Source organism: Artemia franciscana, chromosome 7 (assembly GCF_032884065.1).
Source record: "Artemia franciscana chromosome 7, ASM3288406v1, whole genome shotgun sequence".
Taxonomy (NCBI): Eukaryota; Metazoa; Arthropoda; class Branchiopoda; order Anostraca; family Artemiidae; genus Artemia; species Artemia franciscana.
This window is the reverse complement of record NC_088869.1, coordinates 28,208,207-28,227,485: the sequence shown is the minus strand read 5'-3', so window position 1 is coordinate 28,227,485 and position 19,279 is coordinate 28,208,207. Positions and strand designations below refer to the sequence as shown.

Sequence of the window (19,279 nt, the reverse complement as noted above, 5' to 3'; positions counted from 1 at the left end):
GGGGAGTTAGGTGGTGGGGTTCGGTGCTTTGGCGAGTTTGGTGCTTCTGGACGTGCTAGGACGATGAAAATTTGTAGGCGTTTCAGGGAGCTGTACAAATTGACATGATAATCCTTTTCCCCGATTCGAACATCTGGGGGGCTGAAGGGAGAGGAGAAATTAGAAAAATTGAGGTATTTTTAACTTGCGAGTGGGTGATCGGATCTTAATGAATGTTGATATTTAGAAGGACCTCGTGACTCAGAGCTCTTATTTTAAATCCCGACTGACATTAAGCCTCTGATTTTCCTTTTAAAGCAATCTATTGATTGATAGAATTTTGCTAGAGCTCATACCATATGAGCTCTTGGCTCTTCCGACCTCGTCATAAGTGCCATATGAGCTCTTAGCTCTTGTTCTTGGGGAGGGTTACAGGCCCTTTAGCCCCTCCCTTGTGGCTTGTGGGTGCGTGCCTGTCTGCAATTATGAAATAATTTTTTTTTCTTAGCAAGTTTCCTTCTCAATAGCCCCAAACTAGGCCTTTACCAAATAGCGTTTAATCAAGACGACGAAACGGAGCCTAGCATCAGGATTACCGAAAATCAAATAAATAGAGATTCCCTTAACATAATAAAGGAAGAACTTTATTAGAACAACAAGAGCGTAATTTACTATGGGCAGGGAGCAACTGCCCCTACCAGACTCGGTTTGCCCCCCTTCCCGAACTCCAGTTATTCCTTACAGCTGAAATCTATTTTCTTCTAAAATCTTGTCAAAACTAAGATAAAACTGCATAATTCAAGCATCAACAGAAACAGATAAGTTTTTTAGTGCATATTTACCTTTATAGAGCTATAAGTTACCTTTATATTGTATTATATAATACTTTTAAAGTACTAAATAGTACCTTTATGGTACCAAATACCTTATTTTTTTAGTTTTCACTGTCATTTTCACTTCAGCTGGGAAAATTGGCTCCGATTTCACTCCCCCTCCCACAGGATTTTGACGAAATTGTGCCCCTGTAGCACAGGCTAGTGTTTAGCTCAGACGAGGCCATAAAGTAAATTGTTTACCTGCTCCATTTGAAGATTTTCCAGAATCACCTTGTGTTTCGTAAATAATAATCCATGTTGGATATTAAGATTGTCTTTTGCCATTTCCGCATTAAAATATAACTAACTGAAACTACTGCATATATATTAGGAGTATTTCGTACTTCACACCCCTTTTTCTCTCAGAGAATAAGCATCAACTGAAATAAATATCTGATTCCATGCTGTTGATATACTGATCTAATAGCGCGTAAACGAGATTTGTTGTTTTGAGAAATGCCTCATTGATTTGCAAACAAGTCTTTGAAAAGTGCAAGTTTTGAATTGAACGAGTAACACGTTTTTGGCTCTGCACTTGCTTAAACACATTCTTCCTTATCGGGAGAGCTGCGTGGACACCTCCTATAGTCAGTTTTTACTGAAAATTAAATAAAAAAAACTAGTTTTTTTAACTGAAAGTAAGGAGCGACATTAAAACTTAAAACGAACTGAAATTACTCCGTATATGAAATTGGTTGTCCCCTCCGCAATCCCTCGCTCTTTACGCTAAAGCTTTTAATTGTTTTAAAAAGTAGAATTGTGGCAAAGAGTCAAACTTTAGCGTAAAGAGCGAGGGATTGCGGAGGAGACAACCTATTTCGTATATGGAGTAATTTCTGTTCGTTTTAAGTTTTAATGTCGCTCCTTACTTTCAGTTAAAAAAACTAGTTTTTTTTATCTAATTTCTGAACGTTTTTGAATTAATGCATGTTTGATTTTGGCTCTCCGCACATAAATTATTGAAATGAAATTTGTATATTAATTTTTTTGGCTAAATGTCTTTCTCTTAGTTTTGATCAGACGATTTTGAGAAATAAGGGGTGGGGAAGGGGGCCTAGCTGCCCTCCAATTTTTCGGTTACTTAAAAAGGCTACTAGAACTTTTAATTTTTAACGAACGTTTTTATTAGTAAAAAATATGCGTAACTTAAGATTTAACTTACGTAACAAACTTATATATTCTTATATTTTCATTACGCCTACGAGGGGGTTTCTTACCCTCGTTAATACTTCGCTCTTTACACTAAATCGTAAGTTTTGTCCCAATTCTTTAAGAATGACCCCTGAATCAAAAAGGCCGTAGAATAAATAGATGAAATTACTAAACATACTTTAGCATAAAGAGCGAGGTATTTGTCTCCTCCTAAATACCTCGTTCTTTATGCTAAAGTATTTTTAGAACCCCTTATATGCGTAATAATCTCTGTTCGTTTTAAATTTCAATGCTATTCCTTACTTTCAATTGAAAAAACGTTTTCATGTTTATTTTTTTATTGTTTTTTTTATAGTAATGCTAAAAAATCCTGCGCCCTTTTCATTGAATTTTTCTTCCCCCATGACATATTCCTCCAAGGAAATATCCTCCCATATAGCCCCCTCCCATCAACCCCACCCCCAAACCAAAAAAATCCCCCTGAAAACGTCTGTACACTTCCCAATAACCATTACTATATGTAAACACTGGTCAAAGTTTGTAACTTGCAGCCCCTCCCAAAGGGATTGTGGGGGAGTCAGTCATTCCCAAAGACATAGTTATTATGGTTTTCGACTATGTGGAACAAAATGGCTATCTCAAAATTTTAATCCGTGTACTTTTGGAAAAAAAATGAGCGTGGGAGGGGGCCTAGGTGCCCTCCAATTTTTTGATCACTTAAAAAGGGCACTAGGACTTTTCATTTCCCTAAGAATGAGCCCTCTTGCGACACTCTAGGACCACTTGGTCGATACGATGACCCCTGGGAAAAAAAAATAAAAAAAAAAACACGCACCCGTGATTTGTCTTCTGGCGAAAAATACGAAATTCCACATTTTTTTTAGATAGGAGCTTGAAATTTTTGCTATAGGGTTTTCTGATAAACCGAATGCGATGGTGTGATTTTCGTTAAGATTCTACGACTTTTAGGGGATGTTTCGCCCTATTTTCCAAAATAAGGCGAATTTTCTCAGGCTCGTAACTTTTGATGAAAAAGACTAAATTAATTGAAACTTATACATTTAGAATCAGCGTGAAAATTCGATTATTTTAATGTATCTTTTAGCATCAAAATTCCGTTTTTTATAGTTTCGTTTACTATTGAGCCGGGTCGCTCCTTACTACAGTTCGTTACCACGAACTGTTTGATGACTTTTTATATGCATCAGATACAGTTTTTCATGCCGCGTCTTCTGGTGATTAAATAAAAAACAAGAGCTAAGACCTCATATGGCACTTGTGACGAGGCAAGAAGAGCTAAGAGCCAAGAGCTCATATGGTATGAGCTCTAACAAAATTCTAAGAATCAATAGATTGATTTAAAAGGAAAATCAGAGGCTTAATGCCGGTAAGAATTTAAAATGAGAGCTCTGAGTCACGATGTTCTTCTAAATATCAAAATTCATTAAGATCCGATCATCCACTCGTGAGTTATAAATACCTATTTTTTGTAATTTTTCCTCTCCCTTTAGCCCCCCAGATGGTCAAATCTGGGAAAACGACTTTATCAAGTCAATTTATGCAGCTCCCTGACACGCCTACCAATTTTCATGGTCCTAGCACGTCCAGAAGCAGCAAGCTCGCCAAATCACTGAACCCCTCCCACCAAATCCCCCAAAGAGAGCGAATCTAGTACGGTTACGTCAATCACGTATCAAGGACATTTGCTTATTTTATCCACCAAGCTTCATCCCGATTCCTCCACTTCAAGTGTTTTCCAAGATTTCCCCCTCCAACTCCCCCCAAAGTCAAAAGATTTGGTCGGGATTTGAAATTAGAGCTCTGAGACATGAATTCCTTCTAAATATCAAATTTCATTAAGATCCGATCACCTATTCGTAAGATAAAAATACCCCAATTTTCACGTTTTCCAAAAATTCCGGTCTCCCCCTCCAACTCCCCCCAAAGTCACAGGATCTGGTCGGAATTCAAAATTAGAGCTTTAAAGCACAAGATCTTTCTAAATATCAAATTTCATTCAGATCTGATCACCCTTTCGTAAGTTACAAATACCTCAATTTTCAAAATTACCCCCCCCCAACTCCACCAAAGAGAGCAGATCTGGTCCAGTTATGTCAGTCAAGTATCTTAGACAGGTTTTTATTCTTCCCATCCAGTTTCATCCTGATCTCTCCGCTTTAAGTGTTTTCTAACATTTAATGTTTTCTTAACGAGGTCCTTCTAAGTATGAAGTTTCATGAAGATCCAATCACTCCTTCGTAAATTAAAAATACGTCATTTTTTCAAATTTTTCAGAATTACCAATCTAAGCGTTTTCCATGATTTTAGGTTCCCCCACCCAAACCTCCCCCCAATGTCACCAGATCCGGTCGAGATTGAAAATAAGAGCTTTGAGACACGATATCAATTTCATTGGGATCCGATCACCCGTTCGTAAGTTAAAAGTACCTCATTTTTCTAGTTTTTCAGAATTACCCCCCCAACTACCCCAAAGAGATCGGATCCGTTCCGGTTATGTCAATCATGTATCTAGGACTTGTACTTATTTTTCCCACCAAGTTTCATCCCGATCCCTCCACTCTAAGTGTTCTCCAAGATTTTAGGTTTCCCCCTCCCAACTCCCCCCAATGTCACCAGATCTGGTCGGGATTTAAAATAAAAGTTCTGAGGCATGATACCCTTCTAAATATCAAATTTCATTGAGATCCGATCACCCGTTCGTAAGTTAAAAATACCTCGTTTTTTCTAATTTTTCAGAATTAACATCCCCCCCCAACTACCCAAAAGAGAAGAGATCTGTTCCGGTTATGTCAATCATGTATCTAGGACTTGTGTTTATTTTTACCACCAAGCATTATCCCGATCCCTCCACTCTAAGTGTTTTCCAAGATTTTAGGTTCCCCCTCCTAAATCCCCCCAATGTCACCAGATCCGGTCGGGATTTAAAATAACAGCTCTGAGACACGATATCCTTCCAAACATCAAATTTCATTATGATCTGATCAACCGTTCGTAAGTTAAAAATAATTCAATTTTTCTATTTCTTCCGAATTAACAGGAACCCCACCCCCCACCCAGATGGTGAAATCGGGAACACGACTATTTCTAATTTAATCTGGTCCGGTCCCTGATATGCCTGCCTAATTTCATCGTCCTAGCTTATCTGGAAGTGCCTAAAGTAGCAAAACCGGGACCGACAGACCGACAGAATTCGCGATTGCTATATGTCACTTGGTTAATGCCAAGTGCCATAAAAACAAGTTTTTTTAACTGAAAGTAAGGAGCGACATTAAAACTTAAAACAAACAGAAATTACTTCGTATATGAAAGGGGCTGCTTCTTCATCAACGCTCCGCTCTTTACGCTAAAGTTTGACTCTTTCTCTCAGCTTCACTTTTAAAAACAGTAAAAAACTTTAGCGTAAAGAGCGGGGCGTTGATGAGGAAGTAGCCCCTTTCATATACGAAGTAATTTCTGTTCGTTTTAAGTTTTAATGTCGCTCCTTACTTTCCGTATTTTTTTGGCTCAGTGGCTTTCTCATAGTTTTGATCGAATGATTTTGAGAAAAAACAGAGCGGGGGAGGAGGCCTAGCTGCCCTCCGATTTCTTGGTTACTTAAAAAGGCGACTAGAACTTTTAATTTTTTACGAATGTTTTCATTAGTAAAAGATATACGTAACTTACAAATTAGCTTACGTAACGAACTTTTGTATTTTCATGTTTTTATTACGTACTAGCTGTTGGGGTGGCGCTTCGCGCCACCCCAACACCTAGTTTTTGGGGGCGCTTCGCGCCCCCCAAGCCCCCCCCGTGCGCGTAAGTCGTTACACGCCATTGTAGTTGTATCCCTGTGTCCTACCTGTGAATATAAAAAGATATATATATATATATATATATATATATATATATATATATATATATATATATATATATATATATATCATTAGCTGTCTGTGTGTGTGTGTGTGTGTGTGTGTGTCGAGTAACGTCATGTTTGTGTGTCGACTGACGTCATTATAAGGATTGAGCTGTATGCGTCATGAAGATGTTTGCCGACTGACGTCATGCTTGTCAACTGATGAAATTACATACCGGGACAACGGGACACAAATGACGACCGGGACACAGGGAATACGTCATGCTTGTCAACTGATGAAATTACATACCGGGACAACGGGACACAAATGACGACCGGGACACAGAGAATATAAATGACGACCGGGAACCTCGAAGAGAAATTACAGACTGGGACACCCGGACACAAATCACGACCGGGACACAGGGAATATAAATGACGACCGGGACACAGGGACACAACTACAACGGGGACGCCGGGGGCACAGGCGGGATATATAAATGACGGCCGGGACACAGGGATTGTTCGAATAGAAATTACAGACCGGGACACAAATGACGACTGGGACACCGGGACACAGGGAATATAAATGACGACCGGGACACTCAAAGAGAAATTACAAACTGGGGCACCGGGACACAGGGAATATAAATGACGACCGGGACACAGGGATACATCATTAGAATAATGAGGTATAGATCTGAATACAGATTGTTTTTCCCATGGACAATTATATGTTGCATGTTCAAGAGTCAGTAAACCTGACAATCTATTTATATGCAACATATATATATATATATATATATATATATATATATATATATATATATATATATATATATATATATATATATATATATATATATATATATCTATTATAAACATCTCACAGTATAAACATTCTGTACCCCTCGAACCTTTAATCATATTTTTCATTTGACAAAACCAGCCCCAAACCATAAGAGGTCAGGGAAAAAGGAAGGGTAACTGAGGTTATTGCCGATAAATTTTTCGTCTTTGCTGAGCTTCAGACCCTTCTTCCGGATAATAGAGCACAAAACACTTCATTCACAGAAGTTTGTGTTAATATCTTGCTGCAAGAGCAAACCAACGAATGTTTTAATGAATCAGAGTTGTTAAATGCTATACTGAGTGGATATTTCGTTTTATATACTGATCTGGATTCAAAAAACGAAGAGGAATGTCAGATGGATCAAGACAAAAGTGTTTCTGAAGAATATCATCTGGCTGAATCAGCGAATAAAACTGGTGCTGTTTTCTCATGGCACCACTTTTATTTAAAATCGAAACCAGCTTAAAGACGAATAATTTGGACTACAAAAGAACTATAAACAAGATAAACCTAATCTTCACATTCAAATAACTAAAAACTTTGATTCTTCAGATTGACATACATAATTTTAATGTTACATTTCTTTTGTTGGGGGGGATGAGGACCAGTTGAGATGAAGAGGCTTTAAAAAAGACTAGAGAGCCTTAGAAAAGAAGAGAGCGACGATATTTTAATAGCAAAAAGCTTTTTATGTCATGAATGTTTTTTATAGGGAGATCTTACACTTTCAGATATCTCAACTAAAGGTGTTTTTTTTTTTTTATCTCTTACGAAACTGCTTGATTTTCAATTACTTAACCTAGCTTCTTTTTTTGCTAGTATTCCTAAATAAACCAGCTTTAACGTATCTTTTAACCTTAGCGAAAGCCTTTTTTTAATATCAGGAATCTTCATTTTCTTAACAATTTTGTATTTTTATTAATTTTCAACATTTTTTTTCAATTATGTTGACATTATTTTTTTTATATTGTCTAATTTTGCGGACATTTTCAAACCATGAAACCTAAAAATTAAACATAACAAAGCATAACTTTCAAACAAGACATCTTTGAAATAGAGAAAATACTTTTGCTGTTTCTAGAAGGCATAAGGACTGAAGAAGTTTGAAAAAGCTAAAGCAAATTCAAAGGATTTAAAGGGTACTTCAGAGTACCAAGAGGCTTGGAAAATTCAAACCATACCGCAAGTTTCAAACTGCAGATTTTTCTATGAAAACACTATTTTTTTCACCACAAGTTACAGTCTGACAGGAAAAAGTCCCACGAATTTGTTATTTTGATCTCTCCCCAAAACTTCATTTATATATAATATGAAATTTTTATTTTACTTTTTTAGGTTAGTTTTAATTTACCCTTAAAGACTTTTAATTTTATTTTTGCTTATTTTTTTCAGTAATTTCACCCCTTAATATGGGAGTCCAAATTTTCAGCCCTTTCGATCATTTAAGAATGATTTTCTTATATTATTTAATTTTACAACCAATTTCAAACCACAAAACCGTGTATCCAAACATAGCAATCCGTAAGCTTTAAACAAGGAGGACAACACAGAGTCAACTTTCCCAAAAAAATGCTATAGATTGACACTTATGACAAATTAATTCAGAAACTTAAAAAAAAAACTATATAACCCCTCCAGTTTCGGATTACTTACTGCCTTGGGTGATGCATTTGGTCGTAAACGTATATAATTGTAAATCGGGTATACAGTAATATTGACGACTATAAAAGAAGTATAAGTTTGTTTCTTGGCTATTTGAACACTCCGTTATTATATAGGTTTATCATAAACCCTTATTAAATTAAACAACAAAAAATAATTTTGAACTGAAATTAAAACTTAAAACGAACAGAAATTATTCTGTATATGAAAGGGGTTGGTCCCTTCTCAACGCCGCGCTCTTTACGCTAAAGTTTGACTCTTTCTCTCAACTCTACTTTTTAAAACAGTAGAAAACTTTAGCGTAAAGAGTGGGGCGTTGAGGAGGGAACAGCCCCTTTCATATATGGAATGATTTATATTGGTTTTAAGTTCTAATGTCACTCCTTACTTTCAGTCAAAAAAACTTGTTTTTTTATTTAATTTCTGAACATTTTTGAATTAATGCATGTTTTGGTTTTGGCTCTCCGCATATGAATAATTAAAACGAAATTTGCATATTATTATTTTTTGGCTAAATGGCTTTCTCATAGTTTTGATTGAACAACTTTGAAAAAAATGATAGGGGGAGGAGGCCTAGTTGCCCTCCAATTTTTTGTTACTTAAAAACGCAGCTAGAACTTTTAATTTTTACGAACGTTTTTATTAGCAAAAAATGTACATAACTTATGAATTAACTTACGTAATGTACTTCTATATTCGTCTGTTTTTCTTACGTATATGAGGGGGTTCGCCCCCTTGTCAATACCACTCTCTTTACACTAAAGCTTAAATTTTGACCCAATTCCTTAAGAATGACCCCTGAATCACAAAGGCCGTATAATAAATAGTTGAAGTTACTAAAAATACTTTAGCGTAAAGAGCGAGCTATTAAGAGGAGGCGAACCCTTCATATGTGTAATAATTCCTTTTCGTTTTAAGTTTTAACGCTGCTCCTTACTTTCAGTTGAAAAACTTTTCCATATTTATTTTTCTTTTTTTTCAAAAAACACTTGAAAATTCTTCGCTCCTTTCATAGAAATTTTCTTCCCCATGACAAATTCTCCATGGAAATTCCACCACACAGAGCCCTTTCCTTTTTACCTCTCCCTCCCCTAACCAAAAAAACCTGAAAACATCTGTACACTTGCCTATAACCATTACTATGTGTAAACACTGGTCAAAGTTTTTAACTTACAGCCCCTCCCAAGGAGACTCCAAAACATAGTTATTAGGTTTCTCGACGATGCTGAGTAAAATGGCTATCTCAGAATTTTGATCCAGTGACTTTGGGAAAAATGAGCGTGTGACAATTTTTTGGCCAGTTAAAAAGGACACTCGAACTTTTAATTTCCGTTAGAATGAAGCCACTCGCAACATTCTAGGACCACGGGGTCACTACGATCACCCCTGGGAAAAGAAAAAGAAACAAAAAAAAACAAATAAACACGCATCCGTGATCTGTTTTCTGGCAAAAAATACAAAATTCCACATTACTGTAGATAGGAGATTGAAACTTCTACAGTAGAGTTCTCTAATACACTGAATCTGATGATGTGATTTTCGTTAATGTTCTACAACATTCTTTTAGGGAGTGTTTCCCCCTATTTTCTAAAATAAGGCAAATTTTCTCAGGCTCGTGGCTTTTGATGGGTAAGACTAAACTTGATGAAACTTATATATTTAAAATCAGCATTAAAATGCGATTCTTTTGATGTAACTATTGGTTTCGGTTACTATTGAGCCGGGTCGCTCCTTACTTCAGTTCGTTACCACGAACTGTTTGATAACAAAGGGTCGTATTTTCACCAATGTTGGTTTCTGAACTTTTCGATAAAACTCTTGAAGCAAATATTCCAATGTAGAATTCTGAAGTCAATTTGAAAATTTGAATTTACGTTCTACTTTTCTCTGAAGAACTCTTTTTTTTATTTTATAAAATAAATTGATCAATTTAGGACTAAACGGACTTGTTTTTAGGACAATTTAGGACTTGTTTGTAAGTGTTTTGATTGTTATCAAAACACTTACGTTATTATTAAACGAAACATTTAACTGAGAAGTGGGAAGGTACTCCTTGAAGTGAATCACATTTTTTTCATCTTCTGCCACCTTTTTCTATATTTAGTACTGATCTCACTTAGTTTTTAATTTGCTTCCCCCCTTAAAACAAATTTCTGCTTTAGACCATTTTTTTTCGTTAATTTCTTTAGAAAGAGCCCTAATTTAGATTTCTATAGACGAAGTCAATGAAACAAAATAGAATATTGAAAAATCAAAATGTTTACTTACTCAAAGGTAATCAAACTGTCTTTCTACTCTTTTTAAATCTTTGCACTGTCTTTACCAACTATATAACCGACTGTCCTATCATTATTTATCTCACATTAACATAGACACTAATGAATATTTCAATCTAAGCCCAAACGAATTTGGAGCCATATTTAGTGATTCAATGACCTTTAAAATCTAATTGACATTATTCAAAGTCAATTACACTTGTATATAGAATGACTATTTTTCCTACTTATTTTCCTTGTATATTTCCTCTTTGTATTTGTTATTTATTCATAAAGATACTGAGTCTATATATGAAAGAAATATATTTAAGTATGTCTATATTTGTATAATGTATTTTGTGGCACGAAAAATACCAAATATGTCTCTAGTCTAGCCCCTAGATTCTGTTTATCCATTTGAGCCTGCGTTCGAATGGCAGCCACTAGTGAAAAACGAACCACAGCCCATAGTAGCCAAAAGTAAAAAAAAAAACGCGTTAAAAACCACCTGGTGAAAAAAATTGCACTTTGACACTGACTTAGGGATGGCAATTATTATTGCGTTTCATCTTAAAAGTAAAAGTCTATGACGAAAAGAAACTTATGGTGATTTCGAAAAAAAGTCTAAAACCACCCGAAAATGGCGTCAGATCAAAATGAAAAGTATATTGTTGAAATCAGCATTGTTGAAAAGCTCATACAAGGCAATTAAAGTACCTCTCCTTGAACAACCAGGAAGATCACTTTTCCACATGGGTAGCACTGATCCGTCTCTCTTTCCTTTTTTTTCTGGGCTACTACTAGAACATCATAGAGAGATGTTTAATGGCTCATTCTAAAAATATTTCATATATCTACGTGTTTTTTATAAATTCAATCCTCCAAAAGTGTCATATGGCAGTACAGATAGCATCTTTTGTGCCATTTCTCACGAGGTGGGGTAGCGGGCTACCGGAACTTCGTAGACAAGTTTTTAATAGACCATATAAAAGATGCTCGTCATATCTATGTTTTTCCAGTAAATTCTACCATTAACAAGTACCAAATGGAACTCTCAATGTCATGTCTCAAGCGGAAAAGCTGGGTCTAGTGGGCTACCAGAACTTTATACAGTGACGTTTAATGGCTCATTTGAAAGCTATTGCTCATATATACGTAATTTTTTTTTTATCAAATCTACTGTCCGTAAGTGCGATATAGCACTAAAACCCACACTTTTGGGGTCACTTCCTAACTGGAAAGCTTGGAGGTATAAAAAGGTATCATTGTAATAGTTAGGACCTAGAACCCTTAACAGGAGGTTTGCAAGAACACCTTCCTCATGTTCCTCCTCTAGGCCCCCTTAATTATCTACGCAGTTTTTGTCCTACAAACACCAATAGATGACTCAGAGTGTGAAGCTTTCGATTCCTCCTTGGGTATTTTTTTCAATCATGGTTTTGTCCCTTCTATATAACATTTGTCGGATAATTCACTGTTTCTGTAACTGTGATCTACTTATTTTAAAAGATGTAAAGCATTTTGATCAAAAAGGAAGAGAGGTCACCCAGCTCAAGGTTTGTAACTATTTTCTTAGTAAATAACTTTACCATACCCAAACCATGGCGTGATTTCGTCAAAATCCTGGGGGGGGGTGTAAAGCTTGAGCCAGTTTTCGGCAAATCAAGTGAAAATGACAGAGCTAGGAAACAGATAACTGAACATCAGCAAAATCTGATGCAAAACATCTTAAACAAAATTAATACATATCAAAGTCTACACGGTATAGCCTGCAAACTGGAGGTTGAAATATTAAAGAGAAATTTAATCCAAATTTAAACAAACTATGACCATAAAGATTGTAAAAAGGAAGTATCTCTAGAATGGATTAGGGTATTAAGTTGGAACATCCAGAGAATGCTTATAAGGAAAGATCAATTAACCAAAAGTTAAAATGTGCAAGTTACTACTAATACTACTACACTGCAGTTTTTACTACTGCTACTACTACAGCTACTAAACTACTCCAATTACTATTTCAATTGCAATGATCTCTGTCACTTATTGTAATTTCTGCTTGTTTGGGTTGCAAAAGATCAGAATTCAGTGTTAAAAGTCCTCGTAAAAGCTACTTTTTATGTAACTTTTCGTAACCTTTGTAATCTTGTTTTGTAACCTTTTTTTAAAACAGAACTAGACCTTTCACATTGCATGAAACATATTTTGAATCATAGAAACGTGCCTTTCTTGCAATTTTCTATAGAGTTATCGCAAAAATTGGAATTCAGTGTGAAAAGAGCTACTTTTTTTACTTTTCATGGAGACAGTGTTTTTTTTAGCCCCCTTGCAAACTCTTGTTCGTAAGGAGGGTCATTTTTTAGTAAACTTAGAATTGAATACTGAACAAAAAGGTCAGCATTTCCTTATTCTTTCGCTTTAAGCACAGACCGATATGTCGAAATCTAAAACAACCCCTAGAAATGATGACCAATCCGTAGAAATCCCGACATATTCATAAGAATCGAAACCAACCGGTAGAAATCAAGGCCAATCCTTAAAAATCAAGCCCAATCCGAAGAAATCAGGAGACCAATATGTAAAAATTCAGAACAATTCATAGAAATCATCACCAATCCCTAGAAATCCAGAAGGATTAATACAAATCAAGACTTACCTTTAGAAATCATGGTCAGCCTCTAAAAATTAAGACCAATCCAAAGAAATCAACAGACCATATGTAAAAAGCCAGAACAATCCCTAGAAATCATAACCAATCCCTAAAAATCAACACGAATTCATAAAAATCAAGACCAACCGTTGGAATTTAAGAGACCAATGTCTACAAAATGTTTTGGTGCTCGAAATGAGATGAGGAAAATATGTGATGGTGTCTTTCAAAATGTATTGTCTCTTTCAATCAGACGGAAATAAGTAAATGCATTATCAAAAATATGAAATTTTTTCTAACAGTTTTGCTGCTTGGAATAAGATGAGGAGAGTATGCAATGGTATTGCAAAAAATAAAAAGCATACTTTTTATTCAGAATTCGAAGTGTTTCCTATAAAATTCTTTGATGCTTGAAATAAAATGAAGAAAATATATGATAGTGTTGTTCAAAATGTATTGTTTCTTGAAAATAAGATGGAAATAAGCAAATGCCTTATTCAAAATGGGAAACAGACTGCTTTTATTTTTTCCGTCCCACAGCCCGTTTAAAAGTTCAGTATAAGTACCACTTTAAAAATAATTATTTGAAACTGAGAAATGTCCCTTTCTACAATGTTTTCTCTTACATGCAACGTGGAAGCAAACTTATTTTATTTGTTTCCATCACAACCTTTATAAAAGTTCAAAATACGTACCACTTAAAACAGAGTTATTTGAAACCCTAGAAATGTCTCTTTCTACAGTATATTTTCGCACATGCAAAGTGGAAACAGGCTGCTGTTATTTTTTTGTCCCACAGCCCGTATAAAGGTTCAGTATAAGTACCACTTGAAACATAATTATTTGAAACTGAGAAATACCCCTTTCCATAATGTTTTTTTCTTACATGCAAAGTGGAAGCAAACTGCTTTTATTTGTTTCTATCACAGCCTATAAAAAATTTCAAAATACGTACCACTTAAAACATAATTATTTGAAAACTGAGAAATGTCCCTTTCTGCAGTATATTTTCTTACGTGCAACATGGAAATAAACTGCTTTTATTTGTTTCGATCACAGCCTATATAAAAAACCAATATGTGTACCACTTAAAACAGAATTCTTTGAAACATGAGAAATGACCCTTTCTACAATATATTCTCTTACGAGCAAATTGGAAACAAACTGCTTTTATTTTTTTCGATCACAGCCTACATAAAAGTTTAATATACGTACCACTTAAAACAGAATTATTTGAAACCTAAGATATGTCCCTTTTTACAGTATATTTTCTTACGAGCAAAGTGGAACCAGACCGCTCTTATTTGTTTCGATCACAGCCTATATAAAAGTTCAATATATGCATCACTTAAAATACAAGTCTTTGAAACCTGAAAAATGACACCATGTTCAGTAGGCTTTCCTACGTGCAACGTGGAAGCAGAGCGCTTTTATTTGTTTCGATTGCAGGCTGTATGAAAGTTCAATATACGTACCGATAAATAATCAATAATATCTGGTCACTGGACACAAATTTTCTTTCTCTAACTGCCTAGTAAAATCATTTGCGCAATGATACTTTCATAACACCTCACTGATTCAATACTTAATCTAACATGTCCTTGTGTAGCTTGCGTCAAACAATTAATAGCAAAGGACTTAAAAATTCTGGTCAATAATGAATATCATAATAACATCGATTGCTTTTTGGCTCAGTCGTCTAAAGCTTCATTCTAACGAAAATCTCTGGTCTCAAATTCGATTCATACAGCGGACAAAACCTTTAAAGACGGATTATAAAGGTTCGCCAAATTAAAACACATCTTGTGTAAGCTGCTTGGGGTGCATCCTGAGGAAGCATAAGCTCTATCATAACAAGTGTCGTTGTCACACGAAATTACTTCATTTTCAGTTACATCCGGGGGTTCTCCACTTTACTGGCACCTTGCCCTAGGGTTTTTACTACCTGCCGTGGTATGTTTTTAATCATTTGCATAGGTAAATAACTAACCTCTAGATGACAACCTTGAAAAAAATATCCTTAAGAACACCCCTATAGTTTTACTTAACAAACAGGTGTGCGTAATCAATAATACTAGTGTCTTGCGGGACGAGAAACTTCAGGCATACACCTTATGGGTGCATTTAAAGTGCCTATGGCGCCACTACTGATGTTCAACTGACCAAAAGACAATAAGTACATGGTAATAATGCTATTAATGCTGCTGCTACTACTGTTACTACTACTACTAATAGAACAATGCTACTGTTACTACTCCTCCTGTTACTGCCACTACTGCTATGATACTAGCATTATTAAGGCTAAGTGTATGAAGGTGAAAATTAAAAAAATTATTGAGGGTAAATTTGAACTAAATTAAAACACACCTTGTATTTGCAGATTGTCATAAGGGCATATCTCAAGAATGGATTTGGGTATTAAGTTGGAACTTTAAGAGAATACTAAACGAATAAGATCCATTGTCCAAAAGGCAACAAGTGCACACTACTACTACTACTACTAACACCACTCCCACTTTTACTACTGCTACGACGACTACTACTACTACTTCGACTAAGTCTTCTATTGCACGTGCTTATAAGGCTAAGAACATTAAGATGAAAATGACAGGAAGTATATGAATGTAAAGAGTATCAAAAGGGCATATTGGCAATGTTATAGCAACCGTGTATACAAGGCCCAATGCGTATATTAACGATTGCTGTAACTAAGGGCATTAAGGTGAAACTTTTGGGGAACGTTGAGGGGAAGTTTCAATTAAACGAAAAACTATATGCATGCAGGTTTCAAAAACCTCATATAAACAATACCAGAGGCAGCACAGGGCTATCATAAAGATTTTTTAAATGAGCAAATTCTATTGGAAATTAAAAGTTCCTCGCATTCTAATGTCCTAAAGTTTTTTTTTATTACTTCTTAAAAAGCTTCTTATTGTTCTAATTAAACAACCCTTGTGTTTCAGGAGTCGTTCTTAGAGAAATGGAACAAAATTCAAACTTTAGCGTAAAAAGCGAGATGTTGAGGAAGGGGCAATCCCCTTCATATACGTGATAAGTTCTGTTTATTTTAAATTTTAGCGTTGCTCCTTACTTACTGTTGAAAAAACTTGTTTTTTTATTTAATTTCGGATCATTTTCTAAGTAATGCAAGGAAATTTGGCCCCATATCCACGGAGAAATTTCCTTCCTTACAGAAATATCATCTAGACAATTCAATTCCAGTGAAAATCTACTCCGGACAATTATCCTTAACAGCTCTACGTGTAAAATTAAGAGGGAAAAGAGAAAGCAAGACAAATAAATAGAATTTTATATAGAAATTCTGGTAAATACCTCCAGTAAACAATTTCCCCTGACAGTTTCACCCCCCGGAAACTTTTTTCCCCATGGAAAATTCAACCGTGGAAAAATCCCATCAGAAAATACACCCCCCACCACCACCACCAAGAAATGTATATATACTTCCAAATAAAAAATACTATGCATGAACAACGGGTAACTTTTATAACTTAAAGACTTTTCCTCAAGGGCTGCGGTGAGGAGGGGCATTTTACATCTAAAGGCATAGTTATTTGGCCTTTCAACTATGATGAACAAAATTGCCGTTTCAAAATTTTAAATTAGACGATTTTTGGAAAAAGGGGTGCTGAAGGGGGCCTAGTGGTCCTCCAATCATTTCGGTCACTTAATAAGGTCACTAGAACTTCTTATTTCCGATAGAATTATTCCTCTCAGGATATTCTAGGACTGTTGGGTCGATACGATCGCCCCTAAAAAAAAATAAATAAACATGGGTCCCTGAACTTTCTTCTGGCAAAAAATACAAATTCCACATTTTTGTAGAAAGCAGTTCTAAACCTCTGCAGCAGGGTTTTCTGATATACTGAATCTGATGGGGTGAATTTCATTAAAATTCCCAGACTTTATGGGGTGTTTCCCCTGTTTTTTAATTCAGGAAAATTCTCTCGGGCTCCTAGCCTTTATTGGGTAAGACTAAACTTAATAAAACTTATATATTTGAAATCAACGTAATAATTTGATATATCTAATAGTATCAAAATTCGATTTTTTAAGAGTTTGGTTACTTTTCCGTTGCATCGAGATTCGACTCTTCTGATACACCCATTGTTATCAAAACTCTGTTTCTTAAGAGTTTTGGTTACTATTGAGCTGGCTCGCTCCTTCCTTATAGTTCGTTAACACAAACTGTTTGAAAATACAAAGTTCTGCATTTTGGTAAATAGAAACTTTAAACCTCTGCAGGAGTCTTATCTGACACACTGAATCTGACAGTGAAACTTTTATGATCATTTGACTTTTGGGGGGTGTTTCTCCCCATTTTCGAAAACCAGACCAATTTTCTCAGTCTTGTAGCTTTTAATGGGTAAAATTAAACTTCATACACTTTTTACATCTAAATTTAGCATGAAAATCCATTCTAGTGATGTGTTAATTATTTTAAAAATTCCTTTTTTAGAGTTTCAGTTACTATTTGGCCGAGTTGTTCCTTACTTATTGTTCGTTTCTATAGACTGCTTGATTTTTTTTTGTTTATTTATTGTTTGACATATTTCTATAAGTTGATTTCTGCCAATTTCGATAAATAGTTAATATAGGTTAGTTTCTTCATATTCTGGAACCTGGAACCTTCCATAACCTGGAACTCTGCAGCAGAGTTATCTGACGCATTGAATCTCCTGGTGAGATTTTTGATAACATCCCTTGACTTTTGGGAGCGTTTCTCCCTTTTTTCGAAAACCAGGCTAATTTCTGGGGCGTTTAGCTTTTAGTGGGTAAAATCAATCTTAATGAATTTTATATATTTGTAATCAGCATAAAAATCTAAGTATTTGATGGATCAATTTTTATAAATTTTTTTTTGGGCTACAGTTGGACCGAGTCGCTCCTTACTTTCAATTCATTACAACGGACTATTAGATCCTTTCTGTTCGTTTAATGTTTGACATCTTTATATAAGTTAATGTTTGTTAATGTTGATGGTTTACTTTTCGAAAAAATTTTCTTTTCTTTCATTTATTACAGGAAAAGACTTTACAACTTTAGGAAAAGAATTAAAACGAGGAATTAGTTTTATATAAAACTACATTGACCTTACTTCAGCAGCAAACAAAATTCAAAACTCACTTCAGGGGTATAATTAGACACAATTCGTTTTTGTAATTATTAAGTAATTCCATTTGTTCATAAAAGTTTTCTAAATTATTCATTCTTTGTTGGGAGGAAAAGAGATCCTTGCACTTGAGCCTTTTTCTTGCCATTGCCACAACTAAAGAAAATGTTAAATCATGGAAAACAGGTGGTCACTGCGTTTGTTAATTTTCACTCCAACAAGCTTGTTAAAGGATATAAGGCATCAAAAAGAATATATTCAGAACCAAAGGAACCCATTAAAACATCAGGTCTAACTTAAAGATTGATTAAAGACCGGGTAGCATCAAGATACAGCGCTCCATAGCGGCTTCAATTAGGGGAAGGCTTCAATTGTGCCCCTTGGATTGCTTGCCCTCTAGATTAAAAAAAATGAGGTTTTTTATGCATTTTCATTTAAAAAGATAAAAAAACGGCAAGCTCAACCCCCTCCTAAACAGTGAAAAATACGTTCGCCCCCTCCCTAAATTTTAGTGGAGTGCCACCACTGACACAAAAGTAGGTTTTTGTAATTTGGAGGGGGTAAAGTCAGGAGAATTGCTCGGAGAAGATACTATAAAAACTCATTTTATCCATTTCAGGGAAATAATTCTTTTTCAGTATATTTGAAGCGTAAGGTTTTTACGAATTTGAAATATGTTGTGCTAGGTCAATAAAACTTTCAAGAATAAAACAAAAGGCATAATTAGTGCACAGGAATATATTTTCAAACTCCCCTATCCACTTTTCCTATTTGTATTACTTTAGTGACACTGCAAAGACAGGCCCTTTTCTCCTCTTGATTCATTTTAGGGAACTATCAAGTAGAGGAAATATCTAACTGGCCTTCTC

The 19,279-nt window shown here is 35.3% G+C and overlaps 1 protein-coding gene across 4 annotated transcripts in view; it reads right to left on the bottom strand.

The window, feature by feature from the left end:
* The window catches only part of LOC136029117 (platelet glycoprotein 4-like), a 96,661-nt gene that overhangs the window by 76,795 nt on the left and 587 nt on the right, over nt 1-19,279 (bottom strand). Inside the window, exon 1 of one of the 4 annotated variants that reach the window (XM_065707195.1) lies at nt 10,646-10,667. The exons of 1 other annotated variant lie outside the window; for it this stretch is intronic. Coding sequence is in view for 2 of the 3 variants with exons in the window: in XM_065707196.1 (XP_065563268.1) it covers nt 1,056-1,139 (84 nt within the window). In the remaining variant the exon portion in view is untranslated. Of the gene's footprint in view, nt 1-1,055; nt 1,289-10,645; nt 10,668-19,279 lie in introns of those variants that run through there. 2 more of the 4 variants (XM_065707196.1, XM_065707193.1) reach the window with 2 other exon arrangements.